General features: G+C 44.1%; 3 protein-coding genes across 8 annotated transcripts; 1 reads left to right on the top strand and 2 right to left on the bottom strand.

The window, feature by feature from the left end:
* Positions 1-72: 72 nt before the first annotated feature.
* wfikkn1 (WAP, follistatin/kazal, immunoglobulin, kunitz and netrin domain containing 1) lies at positions 73-4,313 on the top strand. 2 transcript variants are annotated; one of them, XM_051385116.1, is made up of 2 exons: positions 73-1,463; positions 1,550-4,313. In XM_051385116.1, the coding sequence occupies exons 1-2, from the start codon at positions 1,005-1,007 to the stop codon at positions 3,065-3,067; spliced, it is 1,977 nt and encodes a 658-aa protein (XP_051241076.1). In that variant the 5' UTR covers positions 73-1,004; the 3' UTR covers positions 3,068-4,313. The 2 variants fall into 2 exon arrangements, with proteins under 2 accessions (XP_051241076.1, XP_051241078.1); XM_051385118.1 differs by lacking the exon at positions 73-1,463 and having other exon boundaries at positions 1,475-4,313.
* On the bottom strand, positions 3,708-6,221 carry mettl26 (methyltransferase like 26). The gene is made up of 6 exons (XM_051385119.1): positions 5,860-6,221; positions 5,443-5,605; positions 4,538-4,597; positions 4,340-4,407; positions 4,101-4,179; positions 3,708-3,967 (listed from the first exon to the last, which is right to left on the bottom strand). Exons 1-6 carry the CDS (start codon positions 6,051-6,053, stop codon positions 3,911-3,913), a joined length of 621 nt encoding a protein of 206 aa, XP_051241079.1. The 5' UTR covers positions 6,054-6,221; the 3' UTR covers positions 3,708-3,910.
* Positions 6,222-6,298: 77 nt separating this feature from the next.
* ccdc88aa (coiled-coil domain containing 88Aa) lies at positions 6,299-24,277 on the bottom strand. 5 transcript variants are annotated; one of them, XM_051385111.1, is made up of 29 exons: positions 23,861-24,277; positions 23,693-23,778; positions 22,024-22,129; positions 20,663-20,732; positions 19,948-20,006; positions 19,771-19,854; positions 19,468-19,608; positions 19,037-19,215; positions 17,922-18,003; positions 16,752-16,910; positions 16,392-16,538; positions 16,026-16,170; positions 14,851-15,459; positions 14,567-14,772; positions 14,261-14,455; positions 13,624-13,754; positions 13,381-13,522; positions 13,099-13,269; positions 12,684-12,845; positions 12,266-12,543; positions 11,989-12,132; positions 11,708-11,894; positions 11,326-11,471; positions 11,021-11,113; positions 10,224-10,435; positions 9,337-9,417; positions 8,496-8,720; positions 8,243-8,308; positions 6,299-8,019 (listed from the first exon to the last, which is right to left on the bottom strand). In XM_051385111.1, exons 1-29 carry the CDS (start codon positions 23,921-23,923, stop codon positions 6,920-6,922), a joined length of 5,469 nt encoding a protein of 1,822 aa, XP_051241071.1. In that variant the 5' UTR covers positions 23,924-24,277; the 3' UTR covers positions 6,299-6,919. The 5 variants fall into 5 exon arrangements, with proteins under 5 accessions (XP_051241071.1, XP_051241072.1, XP_051241074.1 ...); XM_051385112.1 differs by having other exon boundaries at positions 13,381-13,519; XM_051385114.1 differs by lacking the exon at positions 8,496-8,720.
* Between the last annotated feature and the right edge of the window lie 57 nt (positions 24,278-24,334).

Genomic DNA, 24,334 nt, shown 5'->3' with positions numbered 1-24,334 from the left:
GTGCAATAAAACCCGGTGGGGGGGGGGGGGGGGGGGGCTGAATTGATTAGCTGCTCTCTCGGTATTGCGCCACTATTGGATAACCGGCACATCGCTGCAGCGCATGAATGCAGCGCGGTCAAAAGTCACCCAAAGGTTGCAGGGTCACCTCCAGTGAAAAGATGTGGGGTGCTGCTTCTCATCGCCTCGGGGCTGCGCCGGGACAAAGATGAGACGCACACTATTGAAAATGTGGCGCTTTACGCCTTCCCACCTGACCGTGGCATCTCTGAGCTCCGTGTGAATGAGGGACGGTGGTAAATTGAACGACGTCTAGACAAGAAGGACGTAAACAACATGTTTTGCTAGACATGATGCGACACGCCCCGTGTTTGGGTTTCACGCTTTCCGCCTCGGCGCTCCAGGCGACTTTTAACAGTTTGCACTTTGATTTGCGCAAGACAAAGCTAGTATCTGCACAAGTTTGTATTGCGTAAAACATCTGGAAATATGTTATCACAAACTGAAGATACAACTCTTAGCAACAGCCACAACTGCGCTTAGCGAGGAAACAAGACTATTGCCTTATTTATGAATGACACCTCTATAAATGCCGTCTGGGCGCATTTAACGTTGGATTTCTCACCGGAATGTGTAGCTCCGTGCGCACGGTTGTTGGGACAGCTTGCCACCACGGCCCCACGCTTTCTTTGATGTTTTTACAATGTTTGTCCAGTTGCTTAGCGCACGGTGCTGCTTCATAAGAGTTTCAGACACTGGACGACCATGGGGGCGGTCAGAGGGGCTGCCCTTTCCACCTCCATTCACACTCTGAAAGGCTGATGTTGCGTCTTTCTCTCTCATTGTGCGGCTTCGTTCGCTTATTTCGCTGTTCGACGAAATCGACCTGAATGAGAGTTTTGCCCACTGTTGCACGAGTTTTGTTTTGATTATCAAGGCGAATATTTCATGCGAGCCAACTGCACCTTCTAACCGCTTTTTCTGGGATATATTTTGTTCACTGAATGTCCAGCGTATTTGGGAACTCGTCTTGGCCTTTTGGATTCAGCTCTCCTCTCTGCGCGCAGCAAATTGATTTCCACCATGTTTACGCACGGAACGGACGACCACATTTGAAAATCAACATTACACTTATTCCGAAAGACCTAACGGAGGAATGGATTTATCCGGTGGGCGACTCATGCAAAACAGCAATAATGTATAAAATCCCTCTACAACTTTTGGAGGATAGATGTGTAAAGGATAAATGTTGGCATAATGCACCCAACTCAAATAAACCACTGTTAGGATGGATACGTGCGTATTTGTTGATGCTCTTGGTTTCCGAATTACCCGAACTTTCTTTGTGTGCAAGTGTGGCAGGACCCAAAGTTGAACACGAAGGATTTTGTCCCAACAAGCTGAATTCCAATCTGTGGGTTGATGCGCAAAGCACCTGCGAGAGGGAATGCAACGTCGATGAGGTGGTGCTATTTCTGTTATCCCCATTAGAGTTTTAAGATTTCTCCGTTTAAATTTGCTTCCATGAATGCTGTTTTTGTCTTTGCAGGACTGTTCTGACTTTGAGAAATGCTGCACCAACGTGTGTGGCCTCAACAGCTGTGTGGCTGCACGTTTCTCTGATGGCACCCCTGCCCAGCCAGATGGGCAGGGTGGAGGAAAAGGAAATGATGCCCCCACCTCTACAGCTACCTGTGAAGGCTTTATCTGCAGCCAGCAGGGGGCGATCTGTGACATCTGGGATGGACAGCCCATCTGCAAGTGCCAGGACCGCTGTGAGAAAGAGCCCAACTTCACCTGTGCTTCAGATGGCCTCACCTACTTTAACCGCTGCTACATGGACGCGGAGGCCTGCATCCGTGGGGTGACTTTAACTGTGGTCACCTGTCGCTTCTTCCTGGCTGGGCCCCACACCAGTCCCCTGCCTCAGGACACTACAGCTAACCCCACCCCAACATCCTCCCAGGAGGACCCCATGCCCCCCACACTGTACTCCAACCCTCACCACCAGTCCATCTATGTCGGAGGCACAATCAGCTTCCACTGTGACGTTATTGGAGTCCCCAGACCTGATGTAACATGGGAGAAACAGAGTGAAAGACGTGAACACCTGGTTATGAGGCCTGACCAGATGTACGGCAACGTGGTTATCACCAACATCGGTCAGCTTGTCATTTACAACGCCCAGGTTTGGGATACAGGTATCTACACCTGCATCGCACGGAATTCTGCAGGAGTTCTTCGAGCTGACTATCCCCTGTCTGTCATCCGCCGGGCTGATGATGATTTCTCTGAAGATCCTGAGATGTCCATGGGGCGGCCTTTCTCACCAGCAGACTGCCTGGTTGAAGTAGACCTGAAAGTGTGCAGTGGTGAGCGCCACGTGGACTGGTACTATGACAGCAAGCTTGGCTCCTGCATGGCCTTTAGCAACGGTGGATGTGAGGACAGCCGCAACCGATTCGAGACTTATGAGGAGTGCAAGGCCTCCTGTCAGAGAGAGGGGATGGGCATCTGCTCCCTGCCTGCTGTCCAAGGCCCCTGCAAAGTTTGGGAGCCACGTTGGGCCTGGAATTCTCTCATGAAGCAGTGCCAAGCCTTTGCCTATGGCGGCTGCCACGGCAATGCCAACAGCTTCCGCACCAAGAAGGAGTGTGAGGCAAACTGCCCACAACCCAAAAGGAAACCGTGTAAGACCTGTCGGGCTAAGGGGAAAATGGTGCCCAGCTTATGCCGGAGTGACTTTGCTATTGTGGGGCGGCTCACAGAGCTGGTGGAGGATCTGGACTCTGGGTTGGCCCGCTTTAGCTTGGAAGAGGTCTTGAGAGATGAAAAGATGGGCTTGACTTTCTTTAATACCAAACACCTCGAGGTGACCATAGCCAAGATAGACTGGAGCTGTCCCTGCCCCAACATCACCATGGAGGAAAACCCTTTGCTTGTGATGGGTGTCGTGCAGGATGGCATGGCCATCATCCAAACAGACAGCTACGTGAGATCCATTACTGAACGTAGACTCAAGAAGCTACGTGAGGTTCTGGGTAAAAAGACCTGCGAGGCATCGTGAAAGTCTCTCAGGATTTAGATTTATTAGCCCACAGAGAGTCTGTGGTTACCTTTACCTTTAGCACTGAAGATGAGCATCAGAATTGCAACAAGAGAAGTCTTTAAATTGAAAGAAACAAATATGCTAAATGGCTGTATGTTAATGAAGTCATTTGTATGTACAATGTGTATTCGTTACAACATAGGTTGGTTGTACTACATTCCAGATGTGTTTTAATATCAGTGCTGATGTGCTCTTTATATATAAGTTTAAATATAGATGTTTCTCATTTTTTCCTCCATGTTTGTATTCTGAAAAAAGATAGTAGCCAGAGTAGCAGCCACACAGGTTGATGCAAAATGCATAAAGATATAGACACCTGCAGTATGATACCTCTAAATTGTGTTTTTCTCTTTTACTGTATTATGTTTATTTTGTATTTGGCTCTTTAGTCATTTGCATAGATGTTTTATATAGGTTTCCTTTTGTTATTATGTCTGATTTCAAGATCTAATGTACAGCCCATTGTCTCTTAAATATCTCCCTCTGCATAGCACTTCTTAGCTTAACAAAATAACTTCACTGACAGTCTCTGCAAACTCAATGAAGAAATAAAGAGTAGGTGGCTTTATCAAGGTAAATATAGTACACAGACAACATATACGTGAGCCTTACTCATTTTACTCAAGTGTGCAATACAGAAGAATACATAGTGTATAATAGATTACATTATTTCTGTTTTAATTAAACAATAGAATATGGGGAAACGATTCACTAACAGTTCTGGAAATGTTGGCAATGTGTCTGAGTTTCAAGTGTAAGTTAAGGCGTTTAACCCTCCTGCTTCCGGAACAACAGGATACTTCACACCAAACTCTCCTTCCTGAACAGAAGACATTTGTTGTTTGCCGGCATGTCCATCTAGTAAAGAAAACATTTAAAGTCACATATTTTTGAACCAATACGTGCACACAACTGAATCGTTAACATTCTTATCTTTTTACGTTTTATGGATAAAACTTGTGCTGGATGCTCCAATGATCTGTTCACTTACTATTTTCTCCAGGAATAAACCATTTCTTTGTGCTATAGTATTGAGGAAGGAGATATCCCTGAGTCCCCACTCTGGGTTCCTGTAAGATTAAAAAATATAGCCTTTATATATCCCACAGTGCATTATTTTTTGTATGGATGACAACAACAAGTGAACCTTCGTGATTATGTATACAGTGCTGCTTTCTGTTATCTTTTAAAGTGAAATTCCTGACTTTGTTTTTTGTTTTCGAGTCTTACCTCTGCCGTAGGCTGTAGTCAAAGTCAACATTACTTTGAGGGGTGACCTGACCATTCACTGCATAAGGCTGTGGGTAACAACAAAAGATGTTAAGTAGCATAATAGCGTCACCCTTTTATGTTTAGATTCGATCATATCTGATAACATGTCATGAATAGTAAGTATCATGTAAGAGGATGAAATGTTTTTTCACTCACCCCATATGTCAGTAAAAGACCTTGCGGCTTCAGCAATGCTCCAGCCCCTTTGAATAAACCCTGGAAGAAAATAATGATGTCTTAAGGTACCCGCATTCATCACAGGCAGTGGGGGTTGAGTGGCAGGAGGGACAAAGACTCCAGCCCTTTTTGTTCTTGGTCTCTTTTACAGACTGTAAGACTGGCGGTAGAAATGTGTAAATTGCTCACAGTTATTATCTGAGGAGTTACGAGTCAAAAGGGTCATACTGTATTTACACTCTGGGGGGCATACACTGCGATATTTCAGCCATATGTAAACAAGACCAGTCAATAGATCACTGGACAACACTTAAAGCCGGACTATGTACATTTTGAAAAAAGAAATAACACAATCTTTCTTTTAGAAATGAAAAGTTAAATGTGTAAGCAATAAAAAAACACTCCTGCTCAATTCAATACACTCAAAGGTTTTGCTGCTAAAGCCTTGCTTGGTCTGTTATGACCAGTAGCATTTGGTTGCTAATGTTAGCTGACTTAAGATGAACCCACTAGGGTGCACTGAGTAAAAATGAGCTGAGGGCACTTAGTAATTACTTTTTGGATGGATGATTTATTACAAATTAGTTGACAAATGTGCACCATGTAACTACAGCAGACACTCAAATAATAATGGCTTTTTTAAAATATATATATATCTAGGTCCCGCTGTGCATGCAGGTTCTTGTAAGGCCTCTAACATTTCAGTTTATATTGTGCTTTAGTGTTGCATAAAGTATTATTAAACAAATGTGCAATTTATCAAATGCCGCACATTAAACCTGGAGCCTGCGTGGGTCCTGAGGGCCCTAGGGAAGGTGCAAGCTATTGGTAATGCAGTTGTGAGTCCATGGGTTAGATAAGCCCAGTCACAACAGCAGCCCTACCTCAGTGCAAGCCACTGGAGAAATGTGGATCATGTTGATGTTGACTACCAGATCCAGGCTCTCTGGCGGGATCCCTCCCCAGTACTGGTGAGGCAGAGAAGCATCCAGGTGGATGGCAGGCTTCACATTGTGCAGCTGGTAGTGGGCTCTGTACGCTTCTATACTGAGAATGGGAACAAAGACATTATTGTTAATGCGGGCACCCCCCCCAACAAAAGGTTTTACCAGCAGTGTGCCTGTCCTACACCAGTAATATTAAATGAATTACCGTAATACCTGAGTTAAATGGCCAATGCCTTTCTTCAAGTTTGCTACGCAGAAACTATTGATACCGCAAACAGCGGAGTTTATAAACAGTCTGTAAGGTCCAGCTGTAATAAGACTATAATATAACTGATACACACAGCCTGTAGTTACCTGGCTAGAGACTGGCGGTCATACTCTGATGGCTGCCAGATTATATTCCGCAGGGCCTGAGCGAAGTGTGTGACATGTTGCCCGGTACCGGAGGAGATCTCCAGAGCCTGCAGGGGTCTCCCGGTGTTCACGCTCTCCAGGAGCACCGCCAGGATGGGCTCCTTGTTCCTCTCCGCGGCGGCGGCGCTCAGCATCGTACTAAACCCCGGGTATAACTGTCGAGTAATGCGGTACACTGTACAAAGCAGCCACTCCAGTGTACCTGAGTACCGTCAGTCCAGATTGAATAACTCAACACCACCCACGAATGTTTTGTTTTTCGGCTGAAAAAGGTCCACTTCCGGATTGTCTCACGTGACTGACCTGTCATCCAATAAGGACACTGGGCGGGCGCACGTTCTCGTGCACCGTTATAAAAGAATGACCACACAAATACACGTTTTACACAGGGTTTCTTTATTTAAGGGGAAATAGCGGGCAGGTACACATCCTATTTTTTTTTTAACAAAATGTACACAGTATGAACGTCCCCCAGGCTCCAATTTAACTCTTTAACAGACACAGCAACTTATAATAATTTAAAATCTGTCCGAGTAACAGGGCATAAATAGAAACAGCAGAAAAGAACAAAATGTTTTGGCAATCGAAAATATACATAACAGGATTGTCAGTGTGGTAAAGTGAAGGTAAACAGACTCCAGACACAACACCAATCTAATTTTAATGAGTAAAACAAAGGATACTTATCCACACTTAGGGCTATACAGAGTTTGTGTAAAAGAGACCCAGAATGGGAAAATAATACTGTGAATCTCTGGATCTGTTACACATTATATACATTATTAATGAGTCATAAAAGCTGGTAATGTTACTAAAGCAGTGTGAACCAAAAGTATCTAAACATAATTTTTATTTACACCTTTTAAGGTTACTGTATACGCAGGTAGTCAGTGGAATAAAATGCAAACACATTCAATTACAGTGACTTAAATTGTGTGCTTCAGTCGATGATGAGAAGTAAAACCTGCTTTATTTGAACAAAACAATATTCAATGATGTTTCATGCAGTGGTGAGCGGCTTGTCCCTCTCCTCCAGCCCAGCTGCATGTTCTGCATTTTGACTCTTCTCATTTTCCAAACTGAGCAGTGTTTGTGGTGTGTTAAGAGGAGACTCCTGGCTCTCAAGTGGACAGTTTTGTACCAGAGAAGCATTCAGACAGAGGAAGGTCTGGTTGTTGCCAAGGGCGTCCAGACTAGTCGTGGTTGTGACCACAGAATCACTGAAGATCGTGTTTGAGAAGACAGAATTGAAAGTGAACGAGGAGGCAAAAAGTGACTCCTGCACAGGGGGTTTGGGGTCTGTGGGAACAACAACCGTTGGGTCTCTGGGAGGTTTGACTGGAGGAATGGGCTCAGACTCACTGTTATTGGCGTCTGGCTCTGGTTGCTTCTGACTGGCCTCCTGATTATTGCTCTCTCCTGGAGCCTGGATGGAGTGCGGTTCAGTCTTGACCATCACCCTGCAGTCGCTGTTTACACTGGAGCGTCGGGACGATCCCTCTGCTGTGGAAATTACACTGCTGGCTCGGGGGAGACTTTTGGGCGACCTGGGCCCTTTCAGCCGCCCCTCTTTCCCCAGAGGGGTGGAGAAGCAGTTGAGGCAGCCAGACATTGAAGATGACTTACCCTGAACATACAGCACTGTGACAGGTGAACAAACTGAGGCCTGGGTAGTTTCAGCTTTGCTAGAGCTGGGTTTTGAATTGATCCCATTAAGCCCTGGGTTCATTTTGACTGCGCCCCCTGAATCTGACGAACGACGTATCACTTTCCCTCTTGACCCCCTTCGGATGCTCTTCGTCCCCCTTGTGAGCCAGAAGTCCTGAGAGAGCACAAGATCTTTCTGCTTTGTCGTAGCCTGGATATCTGAATTCTGACTGCTGGTGATGGGCATGGTAGAAGCTTTCTCCTTGTGCTGCATCTGCCTCTTTGTGTGTTGGGGGGTGGAGGTATCGCTGGGTGGCTGGTAGGAGGAGGAGGAGCGGCGTGATGGGGGCTGCTGGACCGGGCTGCTGCCATTTGACCATGGCTCATTTTCCAGGCTCAGGCTGAACTCACCGCTGCTCTCACTTTGGGCTCGACTCTGGACGCCATTCAGCCCTGGAAAGAGATTATGATGTTTGTATTAAGAGCTACAATACAATAATATTCTTACTGATCAACAGGGGGCAGCAGAGTCTTTCTAAAGGCCTCTGCGGTCAGCATAGAGATTAACATGAAACAAGGTCATGATTGCAATTTGATGGATTTACTCTAATTCCTGAGCTGGTAATACATCTGTATGCTTGCTGAATCCTCTAAACGAGTATCCACAGGGCTTTACCGTGATTTTGCAGCTCGTCGTTGTCCTCAACTCCAGATGGCACAGCGCTGTCATTCGAATCTTTATCTGTGGGGCATAAAGTGAGAACTCACTGAATAGGTACAAGCAATTGACACTTCTGGCTTTCTATGTTTCAAATGAGAAAAAGCTCATGAGAGTGCCGTCTTTGCTCTACTCTCCTCTATACTTTTATTCTAGCGTCTAACTACTGAAGATGACATCAAACAAAACAGTGGCTCATGAATGCCTCTACCTGTCACCCAAAGCTCAGAAACATCTGGGACCGTGTTGGTGGTGTCAGTGGTGGTGGTGGTGGTGACGTGGCCAGATGGTAGAGTGGTGGGATGATTAAGGTGGAGGATGGACAAAATGGATGTGGTAAGGGATGAGGTCAGTGCGTTCTTCCTGTTCTCCTCCACATCAGCCTCTGACCCTTCCTCCTCGAACAGGGCCGAGGGGTACACCAAGCTGCTCAGGGCTGCGTTGTTGGACCGAGTGGTGGAAGAAGTGGGGAGTGGATGAGGCAGGGGGACAGACAGGTGATGTGGTCATGGAGATTAAAGGTATTTTTAAAGGTTCTCTGGCGTAGGAAACATGGAGACAGAGATGGTTTGCTTTCTCTATCAACAACGCAATAGTCTAAAGTTGTGGTTTAAAACTGTTAATGTTTCCTTACAGTGTAGTGGTAGGAAAGAGCTCATGTCGCACCAGTGTCCTCCTGCAATGCAGCATTTCTTTGACCTCTATTAATACCCCAGATTGTCTTCAAATATAGCCACTTGGCTAGAAAATAACTGGTGCAGATGCTTAAAGCTGTAATATATTGAACTATTTTAGGTTAGTGTGGTGAAATGCAAACATATGACTGCCAATTTTACTCTGCTGGGAAGCATCCTTGCTGACAATGCTACTCAACCTAGGGTTATTTTTTTGTTATGGCATGTAGCAGATGGTGACAAATAAAATAAAGCATAGATTCAGTATGATTATTATAATATATATATATATATATATATATATATATATCAAGTTAGCAATGAAATAAAAGGCTACAGTCAAGACGAGGGTAAACACTGGACCACAGTCTTTCTTACACATGGAACGACGGAAGAGGGACTTGACTTTGTCTTTGTCCTTCAGCCTGTTCCTCATACGGGGAAACATTTTCAGAGTGGCTATTTAACAGCAAGTGCAGCCACATGGGAGGCAGACAAGGGGATTGATGTAAGGGGGGAGAGAGGTAAGAAGGGAAGAAAAAGACAAGGGAAAGAAGGGAGGAAGGCAGGAGCGAAGAAATGCATTAACGAACGAGAAGGACACAGGGAAGCCATATTGAGGACTGTTGAGGAAAGTTCACAAACATCATGCATCAGGACAAATGACCCTTTGGACATGACACACCCACACACACACTCTCTTATAAACACATTGCACCTATATTCTTTATTTGTTACACAGAGCAACTGGATCTTCTTCTCTAAAGACTTGCTATCTTTTCGGAATTACTAAGATCTCATTCTTTATGTGTAAGGGTTTGTAAAAAGGTAAATTAAAGGCCTGTTTTGAAAATTTCTCTTCAGCATTTCCAGCTTTTGTTAACTTCAATTAATAAAACTGAGACCCATGACAACAGTGCTTAAACAGTTTTACTTTAAAATCCACTTTGAGTTTTTGTGTCTCTTTGAAAACTGCTGAGGTGCAGGGGGAAGTTTTCTCAAATATGTCTGTCCTACAAATGCAGCTTCATGTGCAGATGAACCAGCTGAGGCTGTTGATTCACCCACGCCCCTCTGTCCTCTGGCTGTGGGCTGGACCTTACACGAACACACTCCTGAATGATCTATGTGCCCTGCTTCTGATGATGATCTTACTTCCTGGTCTATGGCTGAAGCAGTGAAGGGAGGGCATTGGTACTTTGATGAGACCGATTCCACCAAGTCAATGGGAGATGATCTGGTAAACTGAAGAAGGTCATACTCACTGCTGTTACGTCGGGGTGAGAAAGCATCACCTGCTGAGGTGGAAGCTGAGCCTCCAGACCCATCTGAGCTGATGAAAGAGCTGTTGTCGTGACAGAAGAGGGGTGGCTCAGCAGCACCTGAGTGTGTGGGTGTGGGTGGGCGGTCGGGCCCATGCTCACGGCTACTGGATTTAATCAACTTCTTCAGTTTAAGAGTGATCCAGTTTCCACGTCTGTGGAGAGGCAGATATATGTGAGCAAAGAGAAACCATAACAGAATAAGACACAAATAATGAAGATATAATAACATAGACGGGGGCTGGGCTGGTCCACAGAGAAACAACACCATCACCAATAAAAAATCACCAATCATGCAGAGGTGAGCTAGACTAGCAATGGATGTTAATGCTTGTCTACCATTCAGATTAAAGTATATTTAAAGCTGCTGTTATCAATATACGTATATTAACAATGGGCTACGACACAATGTTTCTGTGAAATGGGTGACTCATAGTGACGGACCCATACAAAAAACTAGAATCTGACTCTGTAATCTACAGGGCATTTAAAGCAACTAGCTGGTGACCATATTAGAGCATTTATCAGGTAAAGACTTATTTCCTACAGGAAGTGGAAACCAAAAACAGAGCTAAAAAAGTTAATTCAGCTTAAATATGCAGGTGAACTGAAATAACATAATTTGAGAGTCAATATTGTCAATTAACCAAGAAAGAATGTGGAAACAGACAATTGACCAATCACTTAACCATAGTAATGGTGAAAAAAATCATAATTTATTACTGTTATAGACAACTTACCTGCGAGGAGGTGATGGCTCATAAAACTTGTACTGGTCCATTATCTTTTCCTCCAACTTCTCCTTCTGCCTCCTCAAATCATTAAGCTTGTCACTGAAAAGAGACGGGCAGATGGATCATCACTTATAATTGTGGGATTCCTGTTGATTACTGTGGTATTTTGGTGTCCTGAATAGAGTACATTTTGTGCTGTTTGTTTAATATGTTAGCTCATTAACAAATTACTGTAACATGCTGTTAATCCACACAATAGATCCTATTTAATGCTACATTATCCTGCCACAGTATTAGACCTATTTGCTTACATATACTGTCGCTCTTCGACGTGAAATAGATCCTTGCTCTCCATAGTCTGCTCCAACAAGGTTCGGTTCTGTAGCATCAGGGTCTCGATCTGGCTGAGCAGGTGGCGATTCTCTTCCTCCAGGTTGCCCTTCAATTGGCTCAGCAACTGAACAGGCAAGCAGGCACAAGTGAACATGTGTAAGCATGTGTACAAAACACACACTATCATGCAATTAATTGCAATACTATACATAAAGTCAGCTTCCTGAGCCTATGTAGCACTGACTCTAAAAAGAGTTTGAGCATGTCGAGGATAAGAGGAAATTACAAGATTATATTATGTAATACATAATATACATGAGGCTGATGATAACAGCAGCTCAACCTGCCACATTTCAATACCTCACACTGGTTGGTGAGCTTTGTGGAGGTGATGTCCAGCTGCTGAAAATCCTTTTTGAGCTTGGAGAAGTCGGCCTCTAGCCAGGTGTGCTCCAGCTTGGCCTCATTCAGCTGGCTCTTGAGCTGCTTGTGATCCGCCGTCAGCAGCTCGTTGTCGCTTAGAAGCTGACGGTATGTCCGGTTCAGCCTTAAAAAAAGAAAGATGTACAGAGGTGTTTGTCCAAGCATTAGTCTAGGTGTGTATTAGTGTGTATGTGCTCCAGTGGCTTGTGCCTCCTCACCAGTCCTTCTCGTCACGGAGCCTGCAGCATTCAGCGGCAGTGGTCCTGTGCTGTTCCTTCTCCAGAGCCATCCTCATCTGCTCCTCCTTCAGGGCTTTCTCAAGGCCCTCTAGCTTGGTCCGCTGCTGCAACAGGCTATTGTACCTAAAGATACCACCAAATAGACACACAAACACATGCATGAAAACACACATACATGAACGTGAACATGCTGGTACCTTGTACAGGCATGGCATGATAATTCATCCACATTCCTTATATCTCTCCTTTCCCAAACCTGTCCTGCAGTGTGCGATGCTCCAGCTCCAGTGTGCGATGGGCATTTTTCAAGCAGCCATGCTTGCCCATCAGGATCTCAAACTCCATGGCCTGACGCTCATGCAGAGCTGCAAGCCGCTCGTGGTCTCGTAATAACTGCTCGTGAACACCACGCAGCTCTTCACGTTCCCGTATGGCACTGTCCCGCTCGCTCTCCGTCCCCGACTGCTGCTGCTGCAGCTGAGCATTCTGAGCCATGAGGGAGGCACTCTGTGAGTTCAGAGTGGACTTCTCCACCTACAGAAGAAAGGGAGTTAATGTAGCATGAATGCTTTCAGTGTGTTTTGTCTGCATGCATATTGATGCAGAGGCTTTACAGAAAATCTTACAGGACTCTATCGGTGTACCACAGAGAATAGTGTGTATTTTAGTGGCACCTGCAGGTTAGCGTTGTGTGTCTGCAGGGCTGTGTTGTTCTCCTGCAGTGAGGCAGCCTGCCTCTGCAGGGCGAGGATCTGAGCCTGCTGGCTGTCAGACTGACTCTCCAGCTGCTTCAGCTGGGCCTGCATAGCCTGGCGCTCTGCCTCCAGTGTCGCATTCTGGACAGGGGAGGAGGGGAGAGGAGTGGAGAAGAGAAGAGAAGAGAGAGCTAAGATGCTGATCCCACTTTGACCAACTGTCAAATATGTTGGCTTTTCTAATTATTGTCAAATGTACCAGTACATTGTTTGGTCTATTATTAACATAAACCAACATCAAAAGCAAGTGCTAGTGTATTTAAGAACAAACAGTATAATTTTATAAATCGGTCACTGTATAGGTCATCTACTTTAATAAGGGCCAACCACTGACATTCCTCTCCACTTCAATGAGACGGTCTTTGAGTTTCAGCAGTTCCTTGGTGGCCTCCTGGCTTTCACGCAGCCATTCGCTCATTGCCCTGCCAGTCTCTCTGGGAGGAGTCGAAGTCAATGCTGTCTCTTCCTCCTGCCTCTGTTGCAAGGCCTCATAGCTCAGCTTCACCTATGAGGTCAAAGGTGTCAAACACTTGGCTCTGTAACGAAGTACAATGCCTTTCTTTCGCCAATATGTCACTAACAGATCTGCAATGGTAAATTTTTTGACATGACTTACAGTCTTGAGCTCCTGGCGCAGCTGCTGGTTCAGGTTGGAGGATTCCTGTAGACGAGCCTCCAAAGCTGCCATCTTGTCATCTTTAATCTGAAGAGATTTTTTCAGAGACGACTCCAACTCTGACTCCAGCATCTTGAACCTGCTGCATAGAGGAAATACAGAATTTTGTACCAACTGTGGCTTTATAACACTCCTGATTTCTCAGAATATTCCCTTCAAACGTCATGAAAAGTATGTAAGCACCTGTTGTCTGGTGCCTCCTGTTCAGCCTGCTGTGTACTCTCCTGGTTCAGGACCTTCATTTCCAACTCATGGGCCAGCCTCTCCAGTTCATTGCCTCTCTGCTGGGTTTTCAGCTTTTCACTCACCAGCTCCTAAAAATGGACAGTATACCTGGATTACACCACATAGTTTCTTTAGAGAGACATTTATTGACATTTAATGTAATTTTTGGAACTTAAACAGAACACATTTCATTTTACTGTTGGGAGAAGCCTTTTTTGAATGATGTTCTAGGGGTTTTAACCAGGAGATAATGACCAAATTTTCATTAGCAGTAAATCTGCGCATTTTATGTTAATTTGCAGGTAGTAGCATTTACAGTAGAAGAATGCTTTCTGAGCAACTACGTTACTGTCACTGATTGGGTGATGCAAACACATTAAGTTCATTTTTACGTCATTTTTCAAAATAAATGTTTGTACTTGTTTTGTGACTTGTGGATCTTGCATCTGTTCAAATCATAAAATCTATCAAAGGTCAAACCTGAGAAGCTCTGTGAAACACATGCACAATGCTGCTGTAGCATCATCAGTGAAACGTTAGGGCAGATTATTTATTCAGTCAGCATAAACTCAACAGCACAGACTTCTCCCCTCACCTCTCTGAGGGTGGCCAAGGTCCTCTGGTCGATAGCAGCTTGCTTGGTCAGTTCTCTGTTGTCTCCCTCCAGGCCTTTGACCCTCTCAGCAGTTTCCCTTAACCCCTCAACCTCCTTTACAAGAAAACGCATCTCCCTCTCCAGGCTGGCCATACAGACATTGCTGCTGTCTAAGTTGGCTTCCTGGATTTCAGCCTGAGACAGAGGAACATGGAACAAGGAAACATTTATTCAAGGGCAGTGTAAGTCTTCCAAACATGATCCTACCTTACTGACACCTTGCCCTTTGAAAACAAGCCTACTTACCTGCTGGCGGAGTCGTCGATTCTCTTTCTCTAGTTGCCTCTTTTCCCTCTCAAGGACTGTGGTTTCTTGCTCCAGGCTTTGCTTCTCTGTTTCCAGTTGCTCCAGGCGTCGGGCAGAGATCCGAAGTTCCTCTAAAGTGGCCTGCAGACTCTGGTTCTCTGCCTCCAGCTCTTGAACCTCTGCTTGCAGGCGCTGAACTTTCCGGTCTAAACAAATTGACAAATCAGTAATTGTATGACTGAATCACTACAATCTTTCATGTTTATTTGATCTACAGAACCTACCGGTGTTATCAAGGGAAGTCTGTAGATGCTGATTAACCGTGTCCAGGGCCCTGCACTTGGCCTCCAGCCGCTGTGTGTGCTTGCTGGCGTAGGAGGACCTTGTTGGCAGACCTGTGAAGATGCTGTCATGGCAGGGACTGCTGCTCCTAGAGCCAGGGGAGCGATCACGTGATCCAACGAAACAATGGAGCCTGTTGTGATTGTTTTCCAAGACTTCCAGATCAGACTGTTCTTTGAAATGATCTCCACTGTCCCTGTCCTCTCGCTGTCCCTTCTCCTGAATATGAAGGTCTGTATTATCTGTGAGGAGGATCTCACTCTGAACTCCGTCAAGCTCTTCTGCGTGGAGCGGCTGATGGCAGTTTGAATCTCCATGAAGCATCTCCTGTGTTTGTTCATCTGTTGACGAGGTACAGTTGTTGGTGCTACACACCAATTGGCAGACATGGTCACACTCAAGGTGGTGGCTATGTTTGGGCTGTGTGCTGTTGTTCATAGAGGCAGCTCTGAGATCCTCTATGGTCCTTAAGAGACTTTGGTTCTCCTTCTCCAGCTTCAGCATCCGACTGCAGGTCCTCTCACTCACCTCCTCGCTCAGAGACTGCTGGCCTTTACACAAACACATGATGGCATTTAACTGAAGGAGGACTTGAGACAGACAGAATGAAGTACTAGCTATAAAAAAAGGTGCTGTGCGCTGAGTTTAACACACTCATGGAGACCTTTATTATGTCTGTGCACAGTTTCAATGTTTGTTGAGTGTAGCTTAGCTCAGTTAGTCTATCAAATGTCTGTAGGATCAGTAGCAAGTTTTTAAACTTTGTAATAATTATACCTGCACGTTTACATACATTTAAATTCATGTCAGTTACATTAATTTGATATACAGTAATCAAGCTTCAACAAAAGATTACTGACATAATACATCTGTAAATCACAATTTACAATTACAATAAAATAAATGTTTTGGTGAAACCTGATCCATGTACATACATTTTAATAGCATGCAGAGACATAAAAAATAGATACAAAAAGTAGATAAAAAGGGCTAATAATCTAAAGCACTCATGCGTTACATAATTTACATATCCATTTCCTTACTTACCATACCATTTCAACCAAACCCCTCCATTTATTATCCTATTACTTCATCTTACTGTGTCACCAGCTCTTACCCTGAGAGTTCTCAGTGGTCTTAGACAGCTGCTCCAACTCCCAGCCCAGGTGCTGGGACTCCTCCATGCTCCTCCTCTGAGCCAAACACAGAGCCAGGTTCTCCTCCTGCAGCTCCTCAATCCGCCTCCGATCAGCCTCCCGCTCCTAAAGTGTAGACACAAAGTATCAGAGGTATGAGAACAGATTCTGTCCAGCTGCTGAAGGGACTATATGGTTAATAAATCTAAAAGAGGACATCCATAGAAGAGTTCTACATGTTTTGAATTACATTGCCACTGATCTCTGTTGTCACTTGTGGAAGAGGTTTAATAGAAGGCAACACAAAGATAACAAAGAAGACACCTATTTGTGTGCCAATGACTGACCTGTTCCATGTCGTGGACCCGGGCCTTCAGCAGCAGACTCTGCTTCTCCAGCTGGTGGATTTTATCTGAGCGTGCCCTCCAGCCCGCCAACTGATCCTCTAACACCTCTTTGGTCTCTTGTAGCACCCTGTTATCCTCCTTCAGCTCCTGAAGACACAAACACAAAAATAACTCTTTATATATATTATTTATATATTTCATATTCCACACACTAAACGTTGTTCTTTAACTACATGTTTTACCTTCTTGTTCATTCTTACATGTTATTATCTAATAACTCAATATGTGATTGTGAAATTGCAGTACTCTAAGCATCTATAATCAAAATCACTGGTAAAGCCTTTATAAAACAGCGTTAACCTCCACTTTGGCCTTGTAGAACTCTATCTTGTGTAGTTGCTCTCTGTAACGTCCCACTTCACTCTCCAGCTTGTCCGCTTTTATGGCTCTTTCTCTCAGGGCATCCAGTTCGTCGCGGTAGGTGCGGGCTGCACGGGCATCTACAAGCAGCTGGGAGTTCTGGTGAGGGTTCAGACAGAGGCATACTTTATGGCTAAAATGTAAAAGTTCAGCACCATTCTTGGTCCTGGAAGTCACCAATATATGTTTTATGTCAGTGTTAGTTTGTTACATTATTTGTACTTAAAGCCGCATTACTCAATGCAGGATGTATTAACAGTACATCATGAGAACCTGTATTGTGAAAGGAACTCACACAGAATAATCACCCGACTCTGCTTCTCTGTTTTAGTGTCTTTCAGCTCATTGATTTGGTTTTACTGTCTGTTACTTTTGCTTTGATTCTGTCTCCATCTGTCATCAGCCTCATTTTGAGGTTCAGGCAGGCAGCCGTTTTTAGCAGGCAGCTTTGATTAACCCACTGTACGTTATCGGCCCAGCACCAAAGGGAATACAGACATAGTTAGCAACTAGCCGGTGGAGCATTTAGCAGCTTAAGAGCCAGATATTTCCCTAAGGAGTTGGTGAGGACTAAATTGGAACTGAAAGGAAAGTGAATATTGGATTTACATTCATCAGGTGGACACAGACATGACTCAGTATGAATGCTAATGTTGCTTTGTGCCTGCTGGATGTGTAAATAGGCTGTGTAATTGCTAGCATGTTCAACATACATTAACTTTATACGGTGACATGTCGAATGTGCTAGCAAAGCTGCGATGTTGCCATGTGTTAGCTCGTTCTGCTTCCTCAAAGTGGCCATAATACAATGAATACTACTTTAATTTCCAGTTTGGTTGTTGGAAACATATGAACCATGCTAACTAACACAGCCAACCTAAGCCACAAAGCTTAAACAGAGAGTACAAATTTAGATCTTCTGTTCAGACAAATCTATAAGCTGTAGTTGTATCTCTGAGTCAGAGTTCAGAGGTTTAAATTTGCTGCCATTAAGCGCTGCTATGCAGCAAAGTATGGTGTGCAATAATCTGTATAATCTGCAGAGCGGGCAGGGGTTTACTATATGTGACTATCAGAAGGAGCTGCAATCTATTTTGCCATTCTTCAAACCTCCTGCTGGATCCTCTTCAGCTCTGCCTCCATGTTCTCCAGCTCATGTCTGCAGTCCAGCATCTGCTCACTCTTCTCCTCTCTGGTAGCGGTCAGATATGCAGTGCAGAGAGACAGTCAGGCAGGTTGGTTAGTGTGCACTACTTACTACTTTTCTGCAATACTTTTATATATATTTAAATGCTGCAAATGGCAAAATACATGTGTGAGAACACACATTCACCTTTTCAATCATTACTGCAAGAGAACAGATTTAATCAATATATGTAATTTAATGTAATAGATTATTAATTTTGCTACAAACTTGCACTGCACACACTTATAAAGCTTCCAACATTAAACTGCATAAACCCCATTTTGTTTTCTCTCCCACATGTCGAGAAACACATGCATGCAGGATCAGATATATCAATGCATATGAACGAACTGAAAAGCCAGGGTGATTCAGAAGTTCAAAGTCCCACCATACATGATGCTTTAAGCGACATTGTGTTTGCTCAGAGGCAGCAGTATGTGAATCTGAGCATCCCAACAAGAGAGGACAATATAGCAGAGAAGATGGGATGGAGAGCGAAGATGGAACTGAGGTCTTGATCGGATCAGGGTTTGTGTGTGTGCATGTGCATGCAGTATCTGCTGAAATTCAGAGGAAATGTGGGTCAGTGGTAGTGCACAGCCATGGAACCTGCCAAGCAGGCGGTAATATGGGCCAAACTCCCCAGGGCATCTCTAGTATGTCTCTCTCGCTCTCTCTCCGCCTCTCATTCACTCTCTATTGGCAGTTCCCCAGAGTAAAAGCTAACTCTTTACCAACAGCCACCCTGAATAGAAACTCATACTATACTAAAACAACAGTATTAAACCCAACAATCGCTTGCTGTGGGAATGGACAACTTCTACCACTGTGTGTGTTTTCCAGTTTTCCTTTGCATTGGCATGTTTGCTGTAAGATGAATTTAGAATGGTTGCTCCTGATGGTGTAAACTATATGTTAACCTTTTAGCCACAAGGACGGTTTTATTCAGTTTTCATGCTTTTATATTTAACCCCTTTATAATTTAAATACTTTGTAAATAAATAAAACTATTTGGTTTGTCTGTCCACTTGGTACTCACAGTTCTTGTCTAAGTCGTCTGATCTTGGCCTTAGAGTCAGCCAGCTCCACCGCCAGGTGTTGCTGAGTCCCCGCTTGTTGCTGCGGCATGCTGGGAGAGTAGCTGGCGGACTGCGGGCTGGAGGGGCTATTAAGCAAGCTAACCACGCCCTCCTTTTCCTGCATTAGCTCTGCTATAGTCTACAAAAAAGACACATACAGATTACCTTTAGCACATGACTCTGTACCTAATTTATCTCTTAAAATCTGCACACTCAGAGTAGAACTAGTAGAAAAATGAAAACAGTTTTCAAGTCTTATTATGCACACTTTATACGCAAATTACAACTTTGTGTAGAAAACATGTTTGTATTTCTACACAAGTACAGATACATTTCCAAATTCACATAAAACAAACAATCAGAATAAATGATGAAAGAAAATTGAATGTACCTCTAGCTGCATGTTCCTCTGATCCAGCAGATGTCGGAGGTGCATGGCCATGTTCCTCGCTGCGGCCTCCAGCTCATCTGGGTGCAGCTCGGTGGACTCCAACCACTGCAGATCCAGCACGTTCTCCTGACTGTGGGTCAACTGGTAAGCATGGGAGGGACAGTCATTCAATACAATGAGAAAGAATACCTAGTGCCTGTGAAACCTAGTGTATCTAAAGTGTTCTTTATTTATTCCAGACTCAAGCTTGACTATACACAATGATGTGGCATTTTAAAGTTTGTGTCATATAAAGCCAGGTACCTCCTGAATATGTGCAGCTATGGCAGCTTTGGTGTCAAAGTCAAGCGTCTGGATCCTCTCGATGTACTCCTCTTTCTTCTCGCACTGAACATAAAATGTAAACAGATTTAAATCTTCACAGCTCATGCAGTCTGTTTGAGGTTTTTCAGCATGCAAATGACCATAGTCAGCATTTACCTGAACTGCACATCCCAATAGCAGCAGCAAAAGTTTCTTCATTTCCTCCAGACTTTGTTCTGCGGGGAGTAAAAAAAAAGGTTCATTATCTGAAAGAAAACTTATCAGATTGAAGCAGTGAGGGCTGCTGGCATGGATTTAAGTTGAAACGAGTACGAGCTGGTGAATTTGGGTCACCACTTGCCAAAGCCTCACCATCACAAGCCACTGTGGTTATCAGACTGATAGAGCGCAATTGAATTAAAACAGAACGAGCGAAAGCAGTCTGTTTGCAAGGAAATACTGTAACCATTTACAGTGCTGGGAAGGCTTTGGGAAAAATGCTAACTAATTTTCATTGTTCACTATTTAGAAACAAAGATCATTACTTGTTTTGCATTGTTGCCATTTTAACAATGCAGTTAACAATTATATTATTACTAGTAGATCAGTTTCATTGGCAGGCTTATTTTAATATCATTTCAAATAAATAATAAATGGCATAAATCATTTTACAATTCTCTCTTTGATCTTTTAACTCAACCAGCCAGTAAAGGGACACAAAGTCTATATTACACATGTCTTAATCTTAGGTAAATTATGGGGAAATCAATGCAGTGCTCATTGATTCTCAGCAAACAGACTAATCATTCTTCCAACCACACACTGACTTAGCAGCTCCAATAGAGAAGAGATGAGTAATACTTTCAGATGAGGTTATTTTAAAAGAACATACCACAGTAAGGAGTCCTGCCAAGCAGCAGCACGTTTGGCAAAGGAATCATGATTAATTGTCTCAGATTATCCTGCAAAGAAAAGAGAAACAGAGGGACGAGGGAGATGGGTCGAGAAAAGGGAAGATAAGCACATTTTAGGCCAAACTGAAACAAAGGCACAATAAAACACATCTTAAGGTCTAGCCAAAGTGCTTTAATGGACAGGGACGTATGTATGTACAGCACATAGCAGCTGCCTAAACACATGTATAGAAACATAGCCAACAAATGGAGGAGTGCTCTGAATGAGTAGGTGACAGAGCCAGTTTCCTTGGCGCAGTGGGGAAATCCACCAAAACTGTTTGGTACAGCCTTGTATCAGGATACAAGTGGTTTGCGTTTGTATGCTGGTGTGTGTGGAGGGTAACGGTGATTGTTAATAGCTCCTAATGACCCTGTAAGTTCAGGAAACTATTACTAATTCCCATTTGCAAGGAAAGCTACAGTTGACTGGAGTCATTTAGTCTTTGATGTAATATAGTCCGCCATCATCCAACAGTCCCATTTTCCAGTGACTGCCACCATGACCCTTTAAGGATAGTTCAACTGACTGGTTTTGAGAGGATGTATAAGTAGTGCACTTACTTAAACTACAAGTATACTTGATTAAGAATTCTTTAAATACGAGCAAAGAAGCAACCATAAATCAATTCTGATGTTTTTCCTTCCTGTTAGGCCCTTGAATGTGTTGAGTAAGAGCAACATGGCTAAAAAGTACACAAACTTTGAATTTACCAAGTGCAACTACATTAGAAACAATAATTAGATATGCTATTGATGATCTGTGGAAAACAAAGCAATATATAAACCCATCACTCCTTTGCATTGCTAATCTTAAGCAACTGTCCCATCCTCAGTGAAATTACTTTTCTTGTGATCTTCACAGATCTTAACGGAAGAAAGCTGAGCTGGAATCGTACTTAATCACTGTGACACAGTCAGAAAATCCAAGATACAACATCAGTGGTGTCTGCCCCATCTCGTGACTTTATGTGTCACACTAAAGCTCTGTCTGTCTGTGGCTCTGACCGCAGCTTTACAGTGGCTCGCTGCTGCGCTGATTACACAGATGTGTACATGGTGGATATGTAGGGCATGCATCTTAAGAAGAACTAGTTGATCTGCTGGGACACAAGTGCTACCGACAATCTGGTCTGCGCATGTGCGAGCCACTGTGTGCGTGATGGATGATGCAAATTGAGGTAAAAATCCAAATGAAATGTTCAGATATTGTAATCCGATGTAGAGAGATGGAAAGCTAAGCAGCACGAGGCTCAGATACATTATATAACATATTATATGGCTGAGAAACAAAACTCACCAGATAATAGGTCTTGATTTGCTGGACAAGGAAGTTCAGGTTCTGGATCCTCTGACTTGGATCCCCGCTCACTTTGTTTGCACCCTGAGATGTGGCTGAGGGATTTCTGACGATGGGACACAACATAAAGGCGTTTTACTTGACATTTCTGCTCTTCACAAACAAACAAATGGTTGTCAGCGGAGTGGAGTGAGAGGAAACTGCGAGCTGGTACAAGTCTTGGCTCAAGGATCGCCATGAAAACATGTATGAGGTCTCTATTCATTCCTAACTTTAGCCTGGGTGACGTCATTCCTTTCATCCAACAAACTGGGCTGTTTGCGAGCCAAACGGGGTGGTCTGCCCGAAAGGAAACCCTTTAGCTGGATTCTTGGGCTGTTGGCACGGGTCTACTGTATTCTGGAGTTGTACTGTCATACATTACAGCTGACTTGTTATAATGGAGCATTGTGCAGTGGGGCAACAAAGTGTGAGTCTGACCAAAATAGGTCAGACTCACACCTTGTTACCCAGGAAAGGAAAGCTGTTGTGTAAAATTAAATTTACAGCTGTGAAGAAAGATAGAGACAGACATAAAGACGTAATGGACGACAGACAGAGAGATGCTGCCCAGCTGCCCAGCACCACTCCACCTGTCTCTATCTCCTCTCTGTCTCCTCCTCCTCCCTCCCATCTGTGTCCCAGTGCCACTAAACACCAGCAACAAGGCCCTAATCCCAGAGGGTCTCCCAATCCAGGAGATTATCCCGCCTCTTCCCCTCCCCTCGTCGCAGCATTGTTTTGCATTTAGAGCTGGTTATTGTGACTCTGGGGGATAAGTGGGATGAATGCATACTGTAGACTTGTGGTTGGCTAGACAGCATTATCCACAAGTGCATTGGGTCATCAGTTTTTTACCCTCTTCTTTGCAACTCTTCAGTTTCAGTTAGTACTCTACCGTGAAGTGCCATTTCATCCTGACAGGGAGGCTAAAGTAAGTGTTAGTTTGCAGACATCCTTCACACAGCTGCCAGAGGAACATAAGTTAGTGTTTTTTATGGGTGAGGGTAATTCCCTCAGAACATAAGGCACCCAAGTCATAATCTCTTAAGTAGCGACTTGACAGTATCTATGATGTCCCTCACGTCTTGGCAGATCTGATCCATTTGTAGTCCTTTTCTTCTCTGTGGTGTCCCTCAGTGTTGAGTAGGTGTAACTTTCATGCTAATTTTAACATTTTCTTTTTGAGAAACCCTAACCTGTAAGTAATGAGGAAGTTGCATTTAAAGACTGCTGCAGACTACAAAGATCCCCTTTATTACTGCAGAGTGACAAAGCCAGTACTGTTGGTGCCCGGATAAGAATGTTAGGAGACGCTTGATACTGTATCAGTAGCTGCTATAGATGGCACAAGGAGGGGTGGGGTGGGGGGGGATACCTAATTCTTAAAAAAAATACGATGATGTGCATGCACTGACATTTCATCTTTTTTTTTCATCGAGTTTTTTTTCCCTTTAAACCTCACAGTAAAACTTAATGGCAGATGCTGTATGAAGTCTACGGCAGCCGGCAGCTTCAAAACACAGGCTACTAATCTGAATATCCGTCTGGGCACTGCTCATAACCCAGATTATGAATGTGACAAATGAAATATAAGCTGCAAGAACAAAGCTGGCATGAAGTGACTTACATTTGCGTCATTATGTCATTCAGAAAGACTCCATCCAGTAATTCAGAAAAGTGTATGCCCCCATCATGTGGCAAGAACGTCTTCACCTAAATAACAAGGAAGAATACAGGGTGAGAGGTTTGATGTCACAGCGCCTGGCAGAAAATCAGAGCCTCCTGCATTACTTACCCAAGTGACAAGTGGGCTCAGCATGAATTGATCCAGACAGGGAAGAAAAACTCCACTTTCCATCGTTACCAAGGTTGTGGGTGATCAATCTCAGCAGAATATCCCAGCTGTTTCATTTAGGAAAAGGCAGACAGCAGCCTGGTAGCTACATTTTCTTCAGAAGTGAGGCAGTCCTGCAGAAGTGCACCACTCAAGTTGTCCCATCCATCTTATTTAAACTAGTTGGGAATGTCCTCCTGGCACTGCGGTTCGGATGGTCGGCGTCCTCGCTCACAAGATCCCTCCTCTTGCAATAGCTACATCCACGACATCCACCGGCAGGTTACAGCTCACTCCTATCTGCATTTTGTCCCGCAACACCACAAACACACTAACATCCTCCTTGCTCCTCTGCTGCAAAGGCATCTACCGCCAGCCCCCCCCCACCCACCCCATCATCAACCCCTCCTCCTCCTCATCATCCTCCTCCTCCTC

Source organism: Dicentrarchus labrax, unplaced genomic scaffold (genome assembly GCF_905237075.1).
Source record: "Dicentrarchus labrax unplaced genomic scaffold, dlabrax2021, whole genome shotgun sequence".
Lineage (NCBI taxonomy): Eukaryota > Metazoa > Chordata > Actinopteri > Moronidae > Dicentrarchus > Dicentrarchus labrax.
This window is presented reverse-complemented; position numbering and strand designations above follow the sequence as displayed.